Here is a 24,215-nt window from a genome sequence, read left to right on the forward strand (position 1 = left end):
CCTCTGAGGAAGTGACACTTAAGCTGATAAGTGAATGCCAGCGTGCATTCAGAGAGAGGAGCATTGCAGGAGGGTCTACCAATATAAAGGATGGAAGAACCAAAGGCGGCCCATGTGACTTAAAGCAAGCGTGGGAAAGTAGAGAAGATGGGGTCAGAAAAGAAGGCAGGGACCATATTCTATAAACTTTGTCGTCCGGAGTAGTTTTGACTTTGTCCTAAGTGTAGTTGGGAGTGAGAGATCTGATATACATTTTCGAAAAGATCTGTTTTAGACAACTGTGTGGATAACGGGCTGTGGGGTGTGTAAATCCGGTTTGGAAGAGAGAAAGATCCGTGGCCTGGATAGGGTGCTCACAGGGGTTTGGGAGAAGGTGGGAGGATTTGGAATATACGTGTGGAGGTGCTTAGGACTGCTAATGAGCAGATGAATTAGGCCTCAGAGTATGTAGATTTTTGGCTTGGGCACCTGGGCAGTTACTGGAAAACATGAAGAGGCGTTCCGCGGCTTCTAGGAGGAAGACGGCCTTGAAAAAGTCCCTTCGCCTCCCAGGACGGGACTTCGAGGACAGTTCAGGTCAGGCAACTGGAAAGAGACGCGCTCAGACCCGCCGCGGGTGGCCCACCGGCGCCACGACGCCCAGAAAGCCCTGCTGGCGGCGCGCGCGGACCGGGGCTCCACGTGCCCCGTGGGGGTTTCCGCGGCCTCCGGGCGGGGCCGGAAGAGGAAGTCGGCGCGGCAGTGGCGGCTTCAGCAGCCGCGGCGGCCCCCAGCCAAGCCCCGCCGCTGGCTTCTGTCCGGCTCGGCCACTGAGGCAGCGCCGCGACGGGACCCGGAGCCTCCCCCGCCGAGCCGAGCCGCGCCGCCGGACGCCCACCAGACAGATGGGGCCGCAGCGGCCGCTGCCCATCGCCGCGGCCGCCCTGCTCTGGAGCTTCCTGCTCCCTCTGGTAAGGGGGGCGGGCGGGCGGGCGCTGGGGCCTCCCCGGGGCGGGCCGGGCCCCCTTCGCCCCCTCCTCCTCCTCCATCTCCTCTTCATCTCTGAGCTCCTGCCCGGCCTCCCCTCTGCCGGCGCCTAGCCGGCCTGCTCTAGGTTTTTTTTTTTTTTTGCTTTTTCATCCACTTCCCTTTCCTTTCAGCCCCTATTCTCGTCATTTGAAGTCCCCGAATACCTACCCCCGAGAGCCATCTCCGAACCTCTAATACTACTTTGACCTTGGCGTTTCTCTGTAGTTTTTCACGGTTCCAGGCGTTTTAAATTGACCTCTGTGTTTTATTGTCTAGCCCTTCTTACCGATTCTCAACTGGCACACCCCTCCACCCCAACCCCGAAAGAAGAAAAAAGTATTCTTTCTTGATCCCAAGATGTTTAGAGGTTCAAGGACTGCACTTTAGTTTAATGTCTCTTATACAGACTTTACCCCCTTCCTCCTCTGTAGTTTTTGTTTCGCCTTAGGGCTCATTTGATTCTTTGGGGATGGGAGGTGGTAATAATAATGATAATAATAATAATTTAAAATGTATTTTAAAGAGCACATCAAAATGTAATGCTTTTATTGGTTTTCACTTCTCTGCCTAGTTTAAAGAGAAGGACGATCGGTTGAGTAACAGTAACAAATATGTGTTACTTGTTTGTGAAACAAGTTTGTTTTCATAATTAGAGAAAAGTAATAATGTCTTAAAATTCAACACCACGCTGTTGGACCTTCAGTGGGTGGGTGGTCAGGACGCCAGTGTTCAGTGTTTCAGTTTTTCTTTCTTATAATTTTCACTTAGGGAGTTTCAGGTAGGAACGTTCTTGAGTTTTATTTATATGGAATTGGTATGGTGTATTCCTGTCTAGTTCTTTCTGTTAGAATGTGTAACTTCTCTGAAAGAGTATATTTATTGCTTACTCTCCAATTTAAAGGATTACTGCTAGTGACTGTATTCAATATTCAATAGGAAGTGTCTAACATTAACTGGGAAACAAAAATCAAAGCCTGAAGTACTTAAGTGCCTTTGGTGTATTCATGTTTGCTAGGCAGCATTAGGAAGAGGAGTGGGACAATGTATCTAAAAATAGCTTGGGGTTGGGGGAACTGGGATATAAAGAGAATTAACAAAGAAGCAGTGTTGGTCTGCATCTTTGTTGTGTTGCTTATCAGATATGTCCAAAAGATAACAATTCAGATAGTATGTAAGTGCAGATAAAATTATAACCTAGATAGGAATTTTTTTTTTTTTTTTTTTTTTTGTCTTTTTGCCATTTCTTGGGCCACTCCTGCGCATTATGGAGGTTCCCGGGCTAGGGGTGGAATCGGAGCTGTAGCTGCCAGCCTACACCAGAGCCACAGCAGTGCAGGATCCGAGCCGCATCTGCGACCTACACCACAGCTCACTGCAACGCCGGATCCTTAACCCACTGAGCAAGGGCAAGGATCGAACCCGCAACCTCATGGTTCCTAGTTGGATTCGTTAACCACTGCGCTACGACGGGAACTCCAGGAAATATTTTTGAGTTTTTGCACTCATTTTCATTTGAACTTCTTAAGCTAATTGTAAGAATATATATATGTGCGTGTATAAATTCCCACCTGTCCTTTTGCAACACAAATTAATGACCAATGTCATAATACATCAATTGCTTAAAAACTCACGTTAAAATTCTGATTAAAAGTTCTGAACCCTATGACGAGAAAAATGTAAGCAAAATTTTCATGTAATTTCAAGGGCTTCACAAATCTCAAGTTTGTCCCTGTTCCAAATTGTAGCTAGCCTGTCTAGCCCACCTTTTAGATTTTATTTTTATATTGCATAATGAATTTTGTCATATTTTACCATATTAATCTTTAGTTCTGTATTCCTTCATCATAGGTTGTTGTGGGAACTCAGTAACATTCTTTCACCCACAAATATTTAGTGTGTATCTCTTTTATGCCAGGAGCTCTGCCAGTAATTGTGAATAAACTAACAAGATTGATTGATTGATTGATTGATTTTTGCTTTTTAGGGCCACACCCATGGTATATGGAGGTTCCCAGGCTAGGGGTCCAATTGGAGCTACAAATATGTGTTCACAAGTTTGTTTTCATAATTAGAGAAAAGTAATAATGTCTTAAAATTCAACACCAAGCTGTTGGAGCTTCAGTGAGTGGATGGTCAGGACACCAGTGTTCACTGTGGCCAGCCTATACCACAGCCCCAGCAACGCTGGATCCCCAACCCACTAAGTGAGGCCAGGGAACAAACCCACAGCCTCATGGTTCCTAGTCGAATTGTTTCTGCTGTGCCACAACGGGAACTCCAAGATCTTTTAAAATCTTTTTCAGTACCAACTAGTATTTATTGGTAAATTTCTCAGTGGATTTGTTTTCTTCCTCTCTGTTCCTTTAATTTCCTGAAATTGTCTCTTTCTCATTCCTTTCCTTTTCTGAGGACCTCAGATAAATCTAATATCCTTTTCCTCAGCAGGAGTTCTCTCTCTCTCTCTCTTTCTCTCTCTCTATATCTCCCTCCCTCCCTCCTTTTTACTGGATACCTAGTTCCTTTCCTCCAACATTGTCTTAAGTTTTTTGTTGTTTTAACCAGTTTCTCCCTGAAGCCCTTGTTTATTCTTCTGTGATCAGACAGCTGTAGGTGGCCTCTCTGAGTTCATTTGAATTAATGATGCTAGCTTAATCATTTCATTTCTCCTTTCTAGGCTCTTGAAGCTGGCCCTACTGGGCATCTTTCTCCTTAGCCATGTTAGAACAGGGTCATCCTCCTTATCTAGAAGCAGCATTTAATCTCCAGAAACTGTCACATCCTTGTAGAAGAGGCAAAAGATTTAGTACTGAAAAGGCCCTTCAACATCATGTAGCCTGCCCTTCATTATCTGTCCTCTTGACATCAGAGTGACCTTACTTTGTATTTTGAATTCAAGCTACAGCATGTCTGGCTGTTTTAATGACTTCCATGACCATTAATGAAAAAAGTGCCTGGCACGTAGTTAATTGTCTCTTGGCTTTGCCATAATTCCATTTCACCTTTGAGCTTCTCCAGTCCAGTTTCCACTGCTAGCCTCAACTGTTAGACCTTTATTTCAGTGTTATTTGGACCCAGTCACAGAGTTCTGTCTCAAAGAGAATGATTGAAATTTATCTGCATCTGTTTTCTAAAATTGCAGTTCTCTGAAGAATCCTGAGTCTTTCTCATGTTTTTATAAAAGTTCTGTTCATTTTTTTCATCATGTCAAAGAATTTGAAGTGTTATATAGCCACATCTTGAACTTATTACAATGAAGTGATAATCAGGATCCCCAGCAGAAAAATCTCTTGCTGAAAGTTGCATTCCTTTGATATACTGCACCAACTCAAAGAATCTTCTTTAATCCCTTCTTCTCTGTCTTCCACTCTCAACCTCCTGGGAACTAGTTGTGTTCTCCTACCCAACCTATCAAAGACAGGCTGAGCTACTGTGTTGTGCACTGAATTCTGTCCTCCCAAAATTCACTATGTTGAAAAACTCACCCCCAGTGTAAATGGTATTTGGAGATGGGGCCTTTGGGAGATAATTAGGTTTAGATGAGGCCACAGGGTAGTTGTTTGGTGATAGATATATCCCTTCTAAGGAAAGACACCAAAAAGTTTGCTCTCCCTACCTGCCACACCCTCCCTCACTATGGTATTTTGTAATGGCAGCCCAAGCTGACTAAGACAGATCTTGCTACCAGAAGTGGGGTGCTGTTGTAACAAATACCTAAATATCTGGAAGCAGCTTTGTAGCTAGGTGGTGGGGTAGAGGCTAGCGGAGGTTTTGAGGTACATGCTAGACTGTGGACATTAAAGGTGATTTCTGGTGGGATCTCAGGTGGAAATGAGGAACAAGTTTTGGAAACTAGAAGAAAGTTAATTCTTGTAATAAAATGGCAAAGAATTTGGCTGAACTGTGTTCTAGTGTTGTGTGGAAGGAAGAATTGTAAGCAATGAAATCAGGTATTTAGCTGAGAATATTTCTAAGCAAAGTGTTGATGGAGCAGTTTGGTTCTAAGTGCTTATAGTAAAATGCAATGCAGAAAGGAATTGTTAAGCACAAAGGAACCAGAATTTGAAGATTTGGAAATTCTCAGCCTATCCATACTGAGAAGTTGGGGGTGGGGGTGGGGGGTTGTTCTGGAAAGAACATCAAGGGTGTGGCTGAACAGTCACTTGATAAGTAGCTTATGGGATTCTTTGAGCAGAACACTACTACTTGGAACTGCAGGGAAAGGAGATGGGACAAAATTAAAAGGCTATTGGACTTCTTGGATCTGACAGGATGGAATGATAGAACTGTGTGGCTATGAACAAGTATTATTCTTCAGGAAGTGGAAGAAATGACCCCCAAAGGTACTTTGGAGATCTTCAAGGCCACTATTTTCAGCTTCAATAAGCCTTTTGGCCTCTGCCATGAGCCTTGGGAGGGGACCCCACAGAGCCATGGGGATGACACTTCTATCCCAGTGGGCCTGGAAGGTGGGACAAAGAACCAAAAGGGATATTTCTTGAGTCTTAAGATCTAATGGAATTCATCTTGCCGGGTTTGATCTTCCTTGGGTTCCCTTACCCCTTTCTTCCTTCAGATCTCTCTTTTCGGAATAGGAATGTCTAGCCTATCCTGTCCTACCATTTTATTTTGGAAGGACATAACATGTCTGGGTTCACAGATTCATAGCTGGAGAAGAATTTTGCCTTATGAAGAATCTTGAGTCTCACCTATATCAGATTTAGATGATATTTAAATGAGATTTTAGGCTTTAGGGTTGATGCTGAAATGAGTTAAGACTTTTAAGGTTGTTGGGATGGAATGAATATATTTTGTGTGTGAGAAATATGTGAATTTTGGGAGCAAGGGGAGGAATGCTGTGGATTGAATTGTGTGCCCCCAAATTCTCATGTTGAAGTCCTAAACCCCGATATGATGGTATTTTGGAGGTTGATCCACCTTTGAAAATAATTAGGTTTAGATGAGATTATCAGGGTGGGCTCTTGCAATGGGATCACAGCCTTGCTCTCTTTCTCTCTGTTTCTCTCTCTCTCTCTCTCTCTCTTTTTTTTTTTTTTTTTTTTTTTTTTTGTCTTTTGTCTTTTTAGGGCCATACCTGCGTGCGGCACAGGGCGGTTCCCAGACTAGGGGTCTAATCAGAGCTGTTGCTGCTGGCCTATGCCAGAGCCACGGGCCACGCCAGATAAGAGCTTCATCTGTGACCTACACCACAGCTCATGGCAATGCCGGATCCTTAACCCACTGAGCAAGGCCGGGGATTGAACCTGCAATTTCATGGTTCCTGGGTGGATTCGTTTCTGCTGCGCCACGACAGGAACTCCCCTCTCTGTTTCTAAGAGAACACAGTGAAAAAGTGGCCATCTACAAGCCAGGAAGAGAGCGTTTACTAGAAATGGATCATGCTGGCACCTTGAAACTTCTAGGCTCCAGGCTGTAAAAAATAAATTTCTGTTGTTTAAATCACCTGATCTGTGGTACATATCTAAGCCCAACCTTAGACCTGCTGATTTTGTCACAATCCTCTTACCTTTCAGATTCTTCACAATTTTTCTTTACCTTCTCTCCTCTGAGCTGTCTCTGTGGATTCTGCATCCCATTATCTGATTTTTAAGTCATTAATGGCTGTGTTGTTTCCTTCTAAAATACAAGTGCTACACAGACATCTCCTTAGAATCTCAAAATAATCCTGAGAGAAGTTTCAGGAAGATTATGACTTGTCCTAGACCATACAGAAAGTCATAAAAAAGGACTAGAATCCAAGGCGTCTAGATACTTCTTTATACTTTCCACTAAGTTGTACGATAATGATTTTTTTTTGTGTGTGGATCCAAAGTAGATTGTGGAGTTCCCATCATGGCTCAGCCGTAATGAATGACTAGTATCCATGAGGATGCAGGTTCAATCCCAGGCCTTGCTCAGTGGGTTAAGGATCTGGTGTTGCGTGGACTTTGATATAGGTTGCAGACCCAGCTAGGATCCTGCCTTATTGTGGCTGTGGTATAGGCTGGCAGCTACAGCTCTGATTCAATCCCTAGCCTGGGGACTTCCATATGCTGCTAGTGCAGCCCTAAAAAGACAACAACAACAACAACAACAACAACAAAGTAGATCATAAGACCGATTGGATAAATTTGTGAATTTGTTTTCATAAAAAAAAAAGATTTAAAGATAGAAGTCATGTTTATTGTATATTTGATAATTTGTTTTTGTTAATATTTACCTGAAACTGGATCTGTTTACACAAATCTAGACCATAAAGTCTCCAGGTATGGACTCTTACCCTAAGATACTAATTTTTTTTTTTTATTGCCTTTAGGCCAGAATTTTCCAAATGTTACCATATCCTAGGTCTTTTTTTTTTTTAATTTTTTGTATGCTTCATTTACAGTGTTGTGATAGATAATTTCTGCTGTACAACAGAGTGATTCAGTTATACATGTACACACACCCTTTTTATTTTTATTTTTTTGTCTTTTTTGTCTTTTTGTCTATTCTAGGCCCACACCCACAGCATATGGAGGTTCTCAGGCTAGGGGTCCAATCGGAGCTACAGCTGCCCACCTATGCCAGAGCCACAGCAACGTAGGATCCGAGCCACGTCTGCAACCTACACCACAGCTCATGGCAACACCAAATCCTTAAACCAATGAGCAAGGCCAGGGATCGAACCCACAACCTCATGGTTCCTAGTCAGATTCGTTAACCCTTGAGCCATGACAGGAACTCCTGCACATCCATTCTCTTTCAGGTTCTTTTCCCAGGTAGATCATCACAGAATGTTGAGTAGAGTTCTCTGCTATACAGCAGCCATGTCCTGTGGTCTTAAATCACCTGATTTACCTGCCTAAAAAGGCATTTGAGTTTATGAATTTTAGTGTAAATCATAAATTCTGTAATAGTTAAGTAGTAAGATTACTTAGGGAAAACCACAGAAAAAGCTGGACTAGGTAACAAATAGAATATAAACCCATGAAAAACAAACTCTACCTGACTCATTCTCTCCTGTCTCCCTTAGCAACTCACAGACTGCAGAGAATCGAATGAATGAATGGTTACCTTGTCTCTTCTCCACACCCTAGTACCTCTTAGCCTGTACATTTTGTGTCCCCAGATTCTCCAAGTGTAAGGAATAACCTGGCTCTACTTTCCCCATGGCCCACAGACTCCTCTGATTCTCTGTAAATCCCTGTTTGATGCCATTGCTCCCACTGAACCACTAGTTATGTAATTAAGATTACACTGCAGGAGTTCCCATCGTGGCGCAGTGGAAATGAATTTGAATAGGAACTGTGAGGTTTCAGGTTAGATTCCTGGCCTAACTCAGTGGGTTAAGGATCTGGTATTACTGTGAGCTGTGGTGTAGGTCACAGGTGTGGCTCAGATCCTGTGTTGCTGTGTCTGTGGTGTAGGCCTGCAGCTATAGCTCCAATTGGACCCTTAGCCTGGGAACCTCCAAATGCCATGGGTGTGGCCCTAAAAACAAGCAAAAAAGAAAAAAAAGATTGCACTTCATCTCTGTAGGTCTGGGTCTAGTCACTTTCAGTGCATCATTTCCATAAACCTTGAATACTGGAAGTAAGAGTTTAAAGAATATACATTGTCTTGATTATATAACTTGTTAGGGAGGAAAGAGAAAATATATAATAGTGAAGATTGAATCAGAAAGTTATTCAAGGCCTGACCTTGGAACGTGGGGGATCTGTTGGCCAGAACATGAATGTCGACTATGCCAGCGTACTGCAGGTACAGAGTGACTCTCGCCTCTTAAGCAAATTTCTAGGAGGACCCCAGTAATGTTGGGAAGTCTGATTGTTTTAGATCAATCAAGATAGGAGCATGGCGTTTTGCCAGTCCTGGTGGGTTTCCTTCAGCCCAAACCAATGGGTATTTAGTCTCTAGTTCTGGGAGTATGGTCACCATTTCTGAAGGGGAAGAGTACAAGCACCATTCCTCTTCCCTTTTTACAGCAAGAGCCATGATTAAAGGAAAGGGGGGTTCTGTCGATTTAAGTTGGGCCTGTCAGTAGAAAAGGAAATTTGTGCCCCCATTTTAGCCAGCAGGTCTCTTCCCATCAGGGGGACTGGGCAGTCAGGCAGGTAAAGAAATTCATGTTCATGGCTTCGTGGCTTCCTAACCGACATCGTTGAGGACCGCAGAAGGGTCTATGAGTTTGGTTACCTGTGGCCCCAATGATGGTGGTTTCTTTCCCCGAGAGGGGAGCCGCAGGTTGTGTAACCACAGAAAGTTCTGCACCTGTGTCAACCATAAAGTCTATGGGGTGGCCCCCTACTTGAATTCTGACCATAGGCTCTCGGGGGCCCAGTTGGAGAGAGCCTGGTCCCCCCTAATCAGAGTCAGCTAGGCCAATCAGGTTGGTGCTGAATGGCTCAGATCAGTACCAGCTAGGTGGGGCCTTGGTCTTTTTCTCAGGACAGTTGGGGCATTCATTTTTCCAATGTGCCTTTTCTTTGCAGTAAGCGCATTGGTCATGTTCCAGGGAACTCCTTCTCCCTGGCCTTGGGCCTTGTCCCCTACAGGGTGGCCCCACTGGGGGCACCGGTTTTGACAGGGCAGCCGCCAGAAGAGTTACTTTTTGTTTCATTCTCTTTTCTGCATCATGGCGGGCCACCTGGTCTCAGTTAATAAAAACCTTGTTGGCTATTTCCAACAGTTTAGTGGCATTCTCTCCTGCAAATCCTTCTAATTTCTGTAGCTTTTTATGGATATCTGATTGGGCTTGTCCCACAAAGGCAGCATTTATCATCCATTGGTCCTCAGGGGCCTTGGAATCAAAAGGGGTGTAGATTCAGAAAGCCTCACATAGTCTCTCATAGAATTTGGCTGGGCTTTCATTCGGCTCTTGTAGTATCTCACTGATCTTAGCTATATTAGTAGGCCTTTTAGCCCCAGCTTTTGCCCCCTGTAGGAAGGCCTGCTGGTACCTCTCTAGGTTAGGTTTCCCTTCTTCAGTGTCATAGTCCCAGTGGGGGTTTTCTTCTGGGAAGGCTTTCCTTACCCAGTTTGCCAAGTTTGCTCAACCGCCCGCATTGGCCTGAAGCCATTTTTGGGCTTCTGTTACAATTCGCCAGCACTCTTCAGTGTCAAATAGAGTAAAGAGGAGTTGCCGGCAGTCTATCCAGGTGGGACAGTGTGTCTGGAAGATGAATTCTAAGAGATCAATCAGTTCCTGAGGCTTTTCAGAATATGAGGGAGTATGGTGTTTCCAGTTGAGGAGATCAGCAGTGGAAAAGGGCTGGTAATAATAAAACCATTCCCCCTCTTGTATGGTCCCATCGGGGGTGACTTGCTGTGGTCCCCGTGTCTCCCATAAGGGCATTTGCAATGCTGGAGTGGCTGCTCCCTGAGCTGACCAGAGACGCCTGCTCATAGGTTCTGGAGAATCCAGCTGCAGGGGTGGTATCGCCTTAGGAACTTCAGAAGCAGAAGGAGGAGGAGAAGCAGAAGGCAGTGGACTATCTGGCATCTGGGGACCTTTGGCTCCCAGAGGTGGGGCAGGCAGCACATAAGGTGGTGGCATATAGGGGACGAGTCCTCAGGTTCCCCTTGATAAATAGGTGGCACCTTTTTTTGAGACAAGGTTTTCTTCTTGGACTGGGGTACTAGACCCTACACTGTCCCTGGTCTGTGGTGTAGAACCGAACCCATGGGGGCCTCAAATTTCCAACCATTGATCAATGTACGGAAATTGGTCTGGGTGTCCAGGGTCTCCTGTTATAACATTATATGCTGCTGCAACTGTGAACACATCTAAGGTCCCTTCCAGAGGCCAGCCAACACCAAAGGAGGGCCACTCTAGGGTACAGAGGGTACACAGTTTTCCAGGACTCAGTTTAACACCATAATCTCTAGAAAATCCTTTCTTAAAATTCTTAACCATACACTCTAAGACAGTGGGCTTGGAAGCTGATTTACCCATTGTGTGAAGTCCCACCCTGAACTGGTGACGCAAGACAGACAGTGAGGACAAGGCCTCAGATAACAATCGCTTCATCTGCCTGACCACTCCCCCGGAGGAGATATTTCAGGCTCCTCTTAGCATAGGTGGGACTGTATAAACCCCAACGTCAGGATCCCCCCGAAGAGAGCCACCATAAGCGTATGAGGGTCGCCGCAGAACTACAGGTTAGGACTCACTCTTGCTCCATAGTCCAAAGACGGTGGAGCATGGGCTCTCGTTCTCTCCAGTCTCTCTCTCTCTCTCTCTCTCTCTCTCTCTCTCTCTCTCTCTCTCTCTCTCTCTCTCTCTCTCTCTCTCTCTCTCTCACACACACACACACACACACACACACACCCCAGAATTAACAAGCCTCCCAATCCCAAGGGAGCAAACCCTGGCCTGAGTGACCCTTTGGTCTCTGAGAGGTTATCAGTCTCTCCTTCCGCCGTATGGCGGGTCCTGACTCAGGCAGATGTCCCCGAGGCACTCACCAGTCCGACGTCCTGTCCAGGAACCTGTTTCCACTCTCCTTCTGAGTCCGTTCGGGAAGCAGTGTGGGCCAAGGCCAGCATGGCCCGAGTGAGGGTCTGGATCTGGCAAAATGGCTGGTGCACGCTATCCACCTGTCACTGGGCTGGCGACCATGGCCTCCCCCGATTCCCCGACAACGGTAGCACAAGAGGCCATCTCGGTTGTCAGCTTCCCGGCCAACACACCAAAAATGTTGCAGAAACTGCAAAAACCGTGGCAGTGGAAGGAGACAAACAGCACTTGGAGATATGGAAAAGCAAGGTTTATTCAGCACCAGTGCGGGCTCAGAGGAGTCACCTCCAGAGTCTGAGCACCAGGACTTTGTTCTCAGTAACTTTTATACACTACAAGGTCTTGATTTTCCCATGTAAGCATCCTGGACCTCCTCCCCATCCCCAAGCAGACAGTATTCCTCCCTAAGAAACTGAGCAAGCAAGGTTACAGAAGCAGAATTGATAAGCAATGTTGGGTACATGATTAGCAGGGCTGCTGGCTTGGGCATAGGGCACACAGTTGTTACATTATTACAAGAAGGGTGGTATAGTGATAAGCATAGCTGGAAAGGCTTTCAGCTGCCTTCTTAGCCAAGGGGGGGTTGCTCTTTAAAACTCTATTTCATGATGAGTTTCACTGCTATTCATGATGAAGTCTATAACCATGTACTCTATAGACCACAAATCAGAGCATCACTTGGAAACATGTTAGAAACGCATAATCACAGGCCCCTCCTTAGGCCTGCTGGATCAGAATCTGATTTTAAGAAAACATTAAATTCGAAAAGCACATGTCTATAATAAAGTGTAAGAAATTGCTGCCCAGGGAGTTCCCTGGTGCTCTAAAAGTTAAAGGATGCAGCTTTGTCAGCTTTGTGGCTCAGGTTATTATTGTGGCACAGATTCAATCCCTGACCTGGGAACTTCTGCATTCCACAGGCACGGCCAAAAAAAGAAAGAAATTGCTGCCCAGATTACTGAGCATAATCTCTAGGAAAAAAGAAGAACCATGCTTGACTAATCTGTTAAGTCTCCTTTTTTTTTTTTTCTTTTTTTTTTCTTTTTTTTCTTTTTAGGGCCATACCCATGGCATATGGAAATTCCCAGGTTAGGGGTTGAATTGGATTTGCAACTGCTGGCCTATGCCACAGCCACAGCAATGTCAGATCTGAGCTGTGGCTGTGACCTACACCAAGCTTATGGCAATGCTGGATCCTTAACCCACTGAGCAAGGCCAGGGATTGAACCCACATCCTCATGGGTTCTAGTCAGGTTTGTTACCACTGAGCCACAACGGAAACTCCTGTTAAGGCTTTTGAAGGGAGTTAAATATATGCATGGGTAATGGTTAACATTGTATTATTCAGGGCTAGATCTTGATCAGGTGAAAATGGGCCAAGATACAGAGACCTGGCAGACCAAGAGGATGGCATGGTTTAGGGTAGGGGATAGTACGTTAGATAAATTTTTTAGAGAGAATTATTATTTTCAAAAAGAGCATGTAAAGACTGAAATTTGGGAAGCAGATCCAATGCTGGTACATAATTTTTGATAGAGAAAGAAGGGTAGAAGACAAACAAAATCCGTGAAACAAGATTAAAGAAGAATCCTTGAACTGTTCTTGGACAGGAGTAGAAAGTAGAAAGGCCTGTTTCCTAGGTTAATATTGGGCTGGTGAGTCAGCATCAGGAGGCCATTTGAACAGAGGCCAAGTATACAAATGCCGTGCTTGGAACTACCAAGGGACTGTAGTACAAAGCATGGATGTAGCCTCAAGAGACAGGGATGTGAAAGTCAGTTCTCAGTGAAGGTACATTGATGAAATAAAATAAAGCTCTTTACATATGTTCCTTTAACATCTGATTGGTCTGGGGAAATGGGGAGATAGTACACTTGCAAGGATGTGACTATAGTGTATTCCATTACGGTTTTAATTTGGGGGGGGAGATTTTCAAATAGTCACTTGATACTTGTTATACCAAAAGGTATTTAGGAGAAAAATTATCGTAAGAACAGGCAGATGTAACGTCAAGATTTTGAAAGATGATAATGGAATATGACTGAAGTCAAGAGATCTGGATAAAGTAAATAGAAGATGTTTGCTAACATCAGGCACCCCATGATGTTTTATGTGAGGTAAATTTGAATCAGAAAAATAGGAAGTACTACTTCACACTGTGGTCTAGTAAACTCACTTCCCTTGCATGTAGGGATCAAGTAAAATGCGGAATATAAAGGTATGGTTGTGAGATTATTGATGTGATGGCCATGAAGAGCACTTGATTCCACCACCAGTGGTTGTAGGAACTGTTGTTAAGTGAGGATTTGGAGTAAGAAGTATGGAGCACTTGTCATAGAGAAAGGAATTCCATGAAGCTCTAGAATCCTTGAAGTGGGGGTATTTGGAAGGATATGAGGAAAGACTTAAAGTCTGGGATGTTTAGGATGTGGGAGGAACTAATTGGGTATTACAGGAAGTTGAATGGTGGTAGGAGACCATGTCCAGCGTCATGGCAGAGAAGGAGTTAACAGCTCATGCAGAGATATACGTGACCAATATCAGCACTGGAGAGTAATGATCAGGTACTGAGAGGTGCCTAGGGAATCTAGCTACATGAAAGAACTTGAAGGATAAGAGTTGAAAGATTGTTGGTCTGGGTTTTAGGGAGTTCATTTCTAGCCTGCCCCTGAGACCACTTCATTTTGATAATTTGGGAACTCTTTGAGCTAGGGAATGAAGGGACTAGGTTATATTATCCTTAAATCTCTGACTTCTTGATACTTAACTTTTTTTTCTCCCATCCCACAGCATATGGAAGTTCCTGGGCCAGGGATCCAGGTCACTGCAGTGACAACACTGAATCCTTAACCCTCTACTCCCAAGGGAATTCCACTGAGCTTTTTAATAAAAGAATATTTTTATTATAGGTTGAAATATAAACATTTTTTAAACATATTTTTCTAAGATTGAGTAAAATCAAAGAAGACCAGACCACAGTTGATCACAAAGGGAAATTCAGATGTTTTGAAATGTGTCTCTTAACTTGGAAGATGTGAAGGGAGGTATCCTGTCCCTCCACCATAGAGTCTTTGTCAGATGATCTAATACTAACACAGGTAGACCACAAGTCATCTCATTTGATACTTGGGGGTTTTTTGTTGTTTTTTTGTTTGTTTGTTTGTTTGTCTTTTGTCTTTTTAGGGCCATACCTATGGCATATGGAGGTTCCCAGGCTAGGGGTCTAATTGGAGCTGTTGCTGCAGGCCTATGCCACAGCCACAGCAATGCCAGATCCAAGCTGCATCTTCTACCTACACCACAGCTCTTGGCAAAGCCATATCCCCAAACCCCTGAGCAAGGCCAGGGATCAAACCTGAAACCTCATGGTTCCTAGTCGGATTCATTTCCGCTGTGCCATGATGGGAATTCCTGATTTGGTACTTGTAATGTTTGAAGGGACACTTAGTTTCAGGCATCTATGCCTCCCAATCTAACTGACCCACAGTGATGTGTTTCCTCTATAGTTGGCCCTTAAACAACAAAGGCTTAAACTATGCAGGTCTACTTATACTTGGATTTTTTCCAATATGTGTACTATATTTATGATTTACAATTGATTGAATTCATACAGAATCAAATCTGTGGGATTTGAGCCCTCCTGGATTTTGGTATCTGTCTTGGAACCAATCCCCCTCAGATACCCAAGGACAACTATGCTCTTGTTCCTTTACAGCTTTTGCTGCTCAAGGTTGGCTCCATAGACCACCAGCATCAGCATCACCTGGGAGCTTATTAGAAATGCAGACTCTTACTTTCCACCCAGACCTACTGAATCAAAATCTGTTGGTTTATGTGTTTTTTGTCTTTTGTCATTTTAGGGCTACACCCCTCAGCATATGGAGGCTCCCAGGCTAGGGGTTGAATCAGAGCTGTAGCCGCCAGCCTAATCCACAGCCACAGCAATGTGGAATCCAACCTGTGTCTGTGACCTAGACCACAGCTCACAGCAACGCAGGAATCCTTAACCCACTGAGCGAGGCCAGGGATCGAACCTGAATCTTCATGCATACTACCCAGGTTCGTTAACCACTGAACCATGATGGGAATTCCCCAAATCTGTATTTTAATATGATCACCAATTTATATGCACAGTAAAACTTGAGAAGCACTGCTTCTATAGCTGTGGTACTCAAACTTTAAAAACCATCGAAATCTCCAGAAAGGGTTGTTTAAAAACAAACTACCCAGAGTTTCTGATTCAGCAGGTCTAGATTAGGGCCTGAGAATTTGCATTTCTAACACCTTAAGAACTATTAAAGCTTTTACTAGGGACTCTGACTTTAATCACATTCTGTTTGAGATTATCTGTTTCAGTTTTGTTTTTAATCTTCCCAGTAAGGCTATAATTTCTTATTTAGTGTTTTTTTCTTGGGGGGGAGGGTAAGGGCAGCTTTATTGAAATATAATTCATATACTACACAACTCACCTACTTAAAGTGTACAGTTCAGTGGCTTTAGTATAAATGTGTGCAACTTATACTACACAGTCAGTTTTAAAACACATCAACTCAAAAAGAAACCAAGTAAAGCATAGAGGATTTTTAGGGCAGCAAAGCTATTTCATGTTCCATATGATACTGTGTTGGTGGGTCGGTGTCATATATCTGTCAAAACCCATAGTTCAACACCAAGAGTGAACCCTATATGTAAACTCTAGACTTTGGGTGGTAATGGATTGTCAGTGTAGGTTCATTAATTGTAAAAAATGTTAACAATGGAGGTTGGAGGGAGGCTATGCATGTGTGTGGTCAGGGGATATGTGGGAACACTATTTTTGCTCAATTTCGCTGTGACCCTAAAGCTGATCTAAAAAATAAAGTCCATTTTTAATAAAGAAACCTCACATTCTTTAGCTATCACACCATCTTCACATCCCACCAAACGCTAAGCAACCACTATCTATCTTGTATTTCTTCTGCATGGTACAAGTACTTGGCAAAGTGCTAGGTATATTATTAATAAAATAGTTAGCATTTATTAAAAGTTTAATATGTGCAGACAATTGCATCATCTAATTTAATAATCATGACAGCTCTTTGAGGTTTGGATATTTTTTGTCATCTCAGAGCTAAGAATGTTGACACTCAAGACAGGTTAAATGGCTTGCAGCACAGCCAGTAAATGGTGAAACTGCCATTCTCTCCCAGGTCTCTAATTACAAAACTCATGATATCTATTGTTGACAAACTGAATTTTCAAATCTACACAATCTCTGTGAGAAATTTTACTGAGATATTAAAATGTGGAAATGCTTAAGTTATTTAGGCATATTATGTTGCTCATGAAGTTTGTGGCATGTTCAACATCCAGTAATATTCTGCAGTTATGTATGGTTATACTTTATTATATTAATCTTCCACTAAAATTTGTGTTTTGCCTTTGTAATTCCCGTATCAATGAGTTTTGCTTTTTAATTACTCAATGAATTTTATTACATTTATAGTTATACAACAATCATTACAACCAAATTTTATAGCATTTCCAACCCAAACCCTCAGTGTATCCCCCCACGCCCCAACCTGTCTTATTGGGAAGCCATAAGTTTTTCATAGTCTGTGAGTCAGTATCTGCTCTGCAAAGAAGTCCATTGTGTCTTTTTAGATTCCACATGTGAGTGATAGCACTTGATGTTGGTGTCTCCTTGTCTGACTGACTTCACTTAGCACGGTAATTTCTGGGTCCATCCATGTTGCTGGAAATGCCATTATTTCTTTCCTTTTAATGGCTGAATAATATTCCATTGTGTATATGTACCACATCTTGATCCACTCCTCTGTCGATGGACATTTAGGTTGTTTCCACGTCTTGGCTAATGTGTATAGTGTTGCAATGAACATTGGAGTACATGTGTCTTTTCGAGTCATGGTTTTCTCTGGATAGAGGCCTAGGAGTGGGATTACTGGATCAAATGGTAATGCTATTTGTAGTTTTCTGAGGAAAATCCATACTGTTTTCCACAGCCGTTGCACCAATTTACATTCCCACCAACACTGTAAGTGTTCCTTTTTCTCCATACCCTGTCTAGCACTTATTGTTTGTAGACTTTTTGATGATGGTGATTCTGGCGGTGTAAGGTGGTATCTCATAGTGGTTTTGATCTGCATTTCTCTAATAATGAGTGATGCTGAACATCTTTCCATGTGTTTTTTGGCCATCTGTATGTCTTCTTTGGAGACATGTCTGTTTAGATCTCCTGCCCATTTGTTGATGGGGTTTTTCGTTTTGGTATTGAGCTGCAGAAGGTGTTTATAAATTTTGGAGATCAATCCTTTGTCAGTTGATTCATTTGCAAATATTTCCTCCCATTCTGTTCATTGTCTTTTTGTTTTGTTTAGGGTTTGCTTTGCTGTGGAGAAACATTTAAGTTTAAGTCACATTTGTTTATTTTTATTTGTATTGTCATTATTCTATGAGGCGGATCTGAGAAAATGTTGCTGTGATTTATGTCAGATAGTGTTTGGCCTGTTTCCTCTAAGAGTTTTATAGCATCTGGTCTTGTATCTAGGTCTTTAATCCATTTCGAATTTATTTTTGTGTATGGTATTAGGTAGTGTTCTAATTTCATTCTTTGACATGTGGCTATCCAGTTTTCCCAGGATCGGTTCTTGAAGGGGCTGTCTTTTCTCCATTGTATATTCTTGCCTCATTTGTCAAGAGATTAGTTGACTGTAGGTGGGTGGGTTTAATTGTGGGCTTTCTATCCTGTTCCACAGATCTGTATTTCTGTCTTTGTGCCAGTACCATATGCTTTTGATGATTGTTGCTTTGTAGTATAGTCTGAAGGCCAGGAGCCTGATTCCTCCAGCTCCATTTTCCTTTCTCAGGATTGCTTTGATTATTCTGGGTCTTTTGTTCTTCCAAACAAACTTTAAAATATTTTGTTCAAGTTCTGTGAAAAATGTCCTTGGTAATTTGATAGGGATTGCATGGAATCTGTAGATTGCCTTAGGTAGTATAGTCATTTTGATAATACTGACTCTTCCAATCCAAAAGCATGTTATGTCTTTCCATCTATTTGTGTCCTCTTTGATTTCCTTCATCAGCATCTTATAGTTTTCAGAATACAGGTCTTTTTGTCTCTTTAGGTAGATTTACTCCTAGGTATTTTATTCTTTTTGATGCTATAATAAAAGAGATTGCTTCCCTAATTTCTCTTTCTGATCTTTCATTGTTAGTGTATAGAAATGCCATTGATTTCTGTGTATTAATTTTGTATCCTGTGACTTTGCCAAATTCATGGATGAGCTCTAACAGTTTTCTGGTAGAGTCTTTAGGATTCTCTAGGTATAGTACCATGTCATCTGCAAATAGGGATAGTTTTACTTCTTCCTTTCAAATTTGGATTCCTTTTATTTATTTTACTTCTCTGATTGCTGTGGCTAGGACTTCCAAAACTGTGGAAGAGTAGTGGCAAGAGCAGACATCCTTGTCTTATTCCTGATCTTGGTGGGAATTCTTTCAGCTTCTCACCATTGAGAATGATGTTTGCTGTGAGTTTGTCATATATGGCCTTTATTATGTTGAGGTAGGTTCCCATTATGCCCCCTTTCTGAAGGGTTTTTATCAGAAATGGGTGTTGGATTTTGTCAAAGGCTTTTTCTGCATCTATTGAGAGGATCATATGGTTTTTATTCTTCAGTTCATTAATGTGGTGTATCCCACTGATGGATTTGTGGATATTGAAGAATCCTTGCATCCCTGGAATAAATCCCACTTGATCATGATGTGCAATCCTTTTAATGTATTGTTGGATGTGGTTTGCTAGTATTTTGTTGAGGATTTTTGCATTGATGTTCATCGGTGAAATTGGCTTGTAGTTTTCTTTTTTTGTGGTATCTTTGTCTGGTTTTGGTATGATGGTGATGGTGGCCTCCTAGAATGAGTTTGGGAGTATCCCTTCCTGTGCAATTTTTTGAAATAGTTTTATAAGGAGAGGTGTTAGCTCTTCTCTAAGTGTTTCATAGAATTCGCCTGTGAAGCCATCTGGTCCTGGACTTTTGTTTGTTGGGAATTTTTTAATCACAGTTTCAATTTCAGTTCTTGTGATGGGTCCATTCATCTTTTCTCTTGCATCTTAGTTTAGTCTTGGAAGATTGTACTGTTCAAAGAATTTGTCTATTTCTTCTAGGTTTTCCATTTTATTGGCGTATAGTTGCATATAGTAGTCTCTTATGATCCTTTGTATTTCTGTGATGTCTGTTGTTACTTCTCCTTTTTCATTTCTAATTTTATTGATTTGAGTCCTCTCTCTTTTTTTCTTGATAAGTCTGGCTAAGGGTTTTTCAATTTTGTTGATTTTTACAAAGAACCAGCTTTTCGTTTCATTGATCTTTTCTATGGTTTTCTTTGTTTCTATTTCATTGATTTCTGCTCTGATCTTTATGATTTCTTTCCTCTACTACTTTCTTCCTTTCAGGTCTTGTCTGCTCTCTCTCTAGCTGCTTTAGATGTAAAGTTAGCTTCTTTATTTGAGGTTTTCTTGTTTCCTGAGGTAGGCTTGTATTGCTCTAAACTTTCCTCTTAGAATGGCTTTTGCTGCATCCCATAGGTTTTGGAGTGTTGTATCTTTGTTGTGTTTGCTTCTAGGTAATTTTCAATTTCCTCTTTGATTTCTGCAGTGATCCATTGTTTAGTAGCATGTTGTTGAGTCTCCACGTGTTTGTGTTTTTGGCAGTTTTTTTCTTGTTGTTATTTCCAGTCATATAGCATTTTGATTGGAAAAGATGCTTGTTATGATTTCAATTTTCTTAAAGTTACTGAGGCTTGATTTGTAGCCCAAGATGTGATCAGTCGTAGAGAATGTTCCATGTGCACTTGAGAAGAATGTGTATTCTGTTGCTTTTGGATGGAATGTCCTATAAATATCTATTAAGTCCATCTGGTCTAATGCTTCATTCACAGCCTGTGTTTCCTTGTTGATTTTCAGTCTGGATGATCTGTCCATTGCTGTAAGTGGGGTGTTAAAGTCCCCCACTATTACTGTGTTATTGTCGATTTGTCCTTTTTTTTTTTTTTTTTTGTCTTTTTATCTTTTGTCTTGTTGTTGTTGTTGTTGCTATTTCTTGGGCCGCTCCCACGGCATATGGAGGTTCCCAGGCTAGGGGTTGAATCGGAGCTGTAGCCACCGGCCTACGCCAGAGCCACAGCAACGCAGGATCCGAGCCGCGTCTGCAACCTACACCACAGCTCACGGCAACGCCGGATCATTAACCCACTGAGCAAGGGCAGGGACCGAACCCGCAACCTCATGGTTCCTAGTCGGATTTGTTAACCACTGCGCCACGACGGGAACTCCGATTTGTCCTTTTAAGGTTGTTAGCAGTTGCCTTATATATTGTGGTGAACCTATGTTAGGTACGTAGATATTTCAAATTGTGTTATCTTCTTCTTGGATTAATACTTTGATCATTATGTAGTGACCTTCTTTGTCCCTTAAAATATTCTTCATTTTAAAGTCTATTTTGTCTGATATGAGTATTGCTACTCCAGCTTTCTTTTGATTCCCGTTTGCATGGAATATTTTCTTCCATCCTCTCACTTTCAATTTGTACATGTCCCTAGAAGTGAGGTGGGTCTCTGGAAGACAGCATATATGTGGGTCTTGTTTTTGTATCCATTCAGCCAGTCTATTCCTTTTGGTTGGGGCATTTAGTCCATTGACATTTAAGGTAATTATTGATATCTATGTTCTTATTGCCATTTTCTTAACTGTTTTGGATTTGTTTTTGTTTCTCTTTTTTCTTCTTCTCTTGTTCTCTCCTCTTGTGGTTTGATGAGTATCTTTAGTGTTGGTTGATTTTTCTTATTTGTTTGTGTATCGATTGCCCTGAAGTTTTTATATAGGAGTCTATATATGTTTTAAGTTGTTGATCTCTTAATTTCAAGTGCATCTCCAGTGTCCTGTATTTGTACCTTCCACTTCTCACAATTTCTGATTTTGGTAGCGTAATTGTGCATGGATGACTTCGTGTCTTTACTCTATATATGCCTTTACTGGTGAGCCTTGTCATTTGTGGTATATTTGTTTCTGTTTGTGGCCTTTTCTTTTCTGCCTGGAGAAGCTCCTTTAGTATTTGTTGTAAAGCTGGTTTAACGTGCTGAATTCTCTTAGCTTTAGCTTATTTGTAAAGCTTTGATTTCTCCTTCAAATCTGAATGTGAGCTTTACTGAGTAGAGTAATCTTGGTTAGAGGTTTTTTCCTTTCATCACATGAAGTATATCATGTCTGTCCCTTCTGGCCTGCAGAGTTTCTGCTGAAAATTCTGCTGATAACCTTATCGGGGCTCCCTTGTATGTTATTTGTTTCTTTTCCCTTACTCCTTTCAATATTTTCTCTTTGTCTTTAATTTTGGTCAGTTCGATTAATATGTGTCTCAGGGTGTTCCTCCTTGGGTTTATTTTATATGGTACTTGTTGCCCTTCTGGATTCAAGTGAGTGGTTCCTTTCCCATGTTAGGGAAGTTTTCAGCTATTATCTCTTCAAATATTTTTTTTTCTGTCCCTTTCTCTCTCTCTCCAGATTCTGGCATCCCTGTAATTCAGATGTTGGTGCATTTAACATTGTCCCAGAATTCTCTGAGACTATCTTCATTTCTTTTCAATCTTTTTTCTCTTTTCTGTTCCACATCAGTGATTTCCACTAGTCTGGCTTCCACCTCGCTTATTCATTCTTCTGCCTTATGTATTCTGCTGTTGGTTGCTTGTAATGAATTTTTTATTTCAGTTATTGTATTTTGCATCTCTGCTTGCTTGAGTTTTAAATCGTGTGTTTCCTTGCTCAGTGTTTGCTATAAAGTATCAATCTTTGCCTCCAGTTTATTTCCAATATCCTGCATCATCTTGAGCATCGTCAGTCTAAAGTTTTTTTCCTGGAGGCTGATAATCTCCAGATCACTTACCTGTTTTTCTATGGGGTTTTTTTGTTTGTTTTTTGTTTTTGTTTTGCTCTCTCATATGAGTTACATTTTTCTGTCTTTTCATTTTTATAGGTTTTAGGTGTGGTGTCCTTTTTTGCAGACAATAGTGTTGTAGCCTCTCTTACTTCTGGTGTCTGCCCCCCTTGTGGCTGAAGTAGCTAGGTACGGGGGCTTGCTGTAGGCTTCCTGATGGGAGGGACTGGTGCCTGTCCACTGTAGCTGGGCTGATTGTATCCCTCTGGTGGTTGGGGCTTTGTCTCTGGTCCAGATTAGAGGCATGTCTGTGCCTGAGGGGTCTTTAGGCAGCCCATTTACTCATGGGTGGGGCTATGATCCCACCTGGATTATTGTTTGGCCTGGGGCTCCTCAGTGCTGATTGGTGGGGCCAGATTTTCTGAATATGGCCACCTCCAGAGAAATGCATGCTGATGAATATTCCTGAGAGCCCTGCCTCCATGTCCTTCCCCTACAACAAACCACAGTCACCCCGTTTTCCCAGGAGATCCTCCAAGAAGTGCAGTCACGTCCAACCCAGATTCCTATGGAGCCTTTGCTTTGCGCTGGGACCCATTGCACATGAAAGTCTGTGTGCGCCTTTCAGGAATGGGATCTTTGTTTCCCCTAGTCCTGTGGAGCTCTTGCACACAAGCCCCATTGGCCTTCAATGCCAGATGCTCGGGGGGCTCTTTCTCCCAATGCCAGATCACCAAGCATGGGGGTTTGACGTGGGGCTCAGAACTCTCACTCCTGTAGGTGAGTCTCTGTGATACAGTTACTTTCCAGTCTGTGAGCTTCCCACCCAGGATGTATGGGGTTGTTTATATCATGTAATTACCACTCCTACCTCTTGATGTGGCCTCCTCTTTTTCTTCTGGAGTAGGATATCTTTTTGAAAGTTTCCAGTCCATTTGGTTGAATGTTGCACAGCATTTGGTTGTAATTTTGTTGTTTTTAATGAGAGAAGTTGAGCTCTAGTCCTTCTATTCCACCATCTTAATCCCATCCAATGAGTTTTGCTTTTATCAGTGATAAATTTTCTACCATTGTAGGAAAGATTATAGTTCCTCTGTAGCAATAAGTTTTTATCATAGCTGGACATCTTTGTACTTCCTTGGACTTTTAAGCTTAAAAAAAAAAACTCTTGGAGTTCCTGTCAAAACTCAGTGGAAGCGAACCTAACTAGGATCTTTGAGGACGTGGATTTGATCCCTGGCCTCGCTCAGTGGGTTAAGGATCAGTATTGCCGTGAGCTGTGGTGTAGGTTGCAGACACAGCTTGGAGCCCGTTTTGCTGTGGTTGTGGTATAGGCTGGCAGTTGTGGCTCACATTCGACCCCTAGCCTGGAAATTTCCATGTGCCACAAGTGCAGCCCTAAAAAAAATAATAATAATTTAAAATAATAAAATAAAAATTTTTTAAAACTCTTAGTTTCTGTAATTATAAAAGTAACACTGAGGAGTTCCTACTGTGGCTCAGCAGTAAAGAACCTGACTAGTATTCACAAAGATGTGGGTTTGGTTCCTGGCCTCGCTTAGTGGGTTAAGGATCTGGCATTGCCATGAGCTGTGGTGTAGATTGCAGATGCAGCTCAGATCCTGCCTTGCTGTGTCTGTGACATAGGCCGGCAGCTGCAGCTCCAATTTGACCCCTAGCCTGGGCACCTCTGTATGCCGCTGGTGCAGCCCTAAGAAAAGAAAAGGAAAAAAAAAAAACTAACACTGAATATTATACAGTTATATAAAAGGAGGTAG

At 42.3% G+C, this 24,215-nt stretch overlaps 1 protein-coding gene across 4 annotated transcripts in view; it reads left to right on the forward strand.

Moving 5' to 3' along the window:
• Positions 474 to 24,215, forward strand: part of SPPL2A (signal peptide peptidase like 2A) — a 67,259-nt gene continuing 43,517 nt past the window's right edge. For all 4 annotated transcript variants that reach the window (XM_021095561.1, XM_021095572.1, XM_021095590.1 and 1 more), the window contains exon 1: positions 474 to 950. In XM_021095561.1, the coding sequence (XP_020951220.1) occupies positions 489 to 950 (462 nt within the window). In that variant the 5' untranslated portion in view covers positions 474 to 488. The remainder of the gene's footprint in view (positions 951 to 24,215) is intronic.

This window comes from Sus scrofa, chromosome 1, assembly GCF_000003025.6.
Source record: "Sus scrofa isolate TJ Tabasco breed Duroc chromosome 1, Sscrofa11.1, whole genome shotgun sequence".
In the NCBI taxonomy this organism is placed as follows: domain Eukaryota; kingdom Metazoa; phylum Chordata; class Mammalia; order Artiodactyla; family Suidae; genus Sus; species Sus scrofa.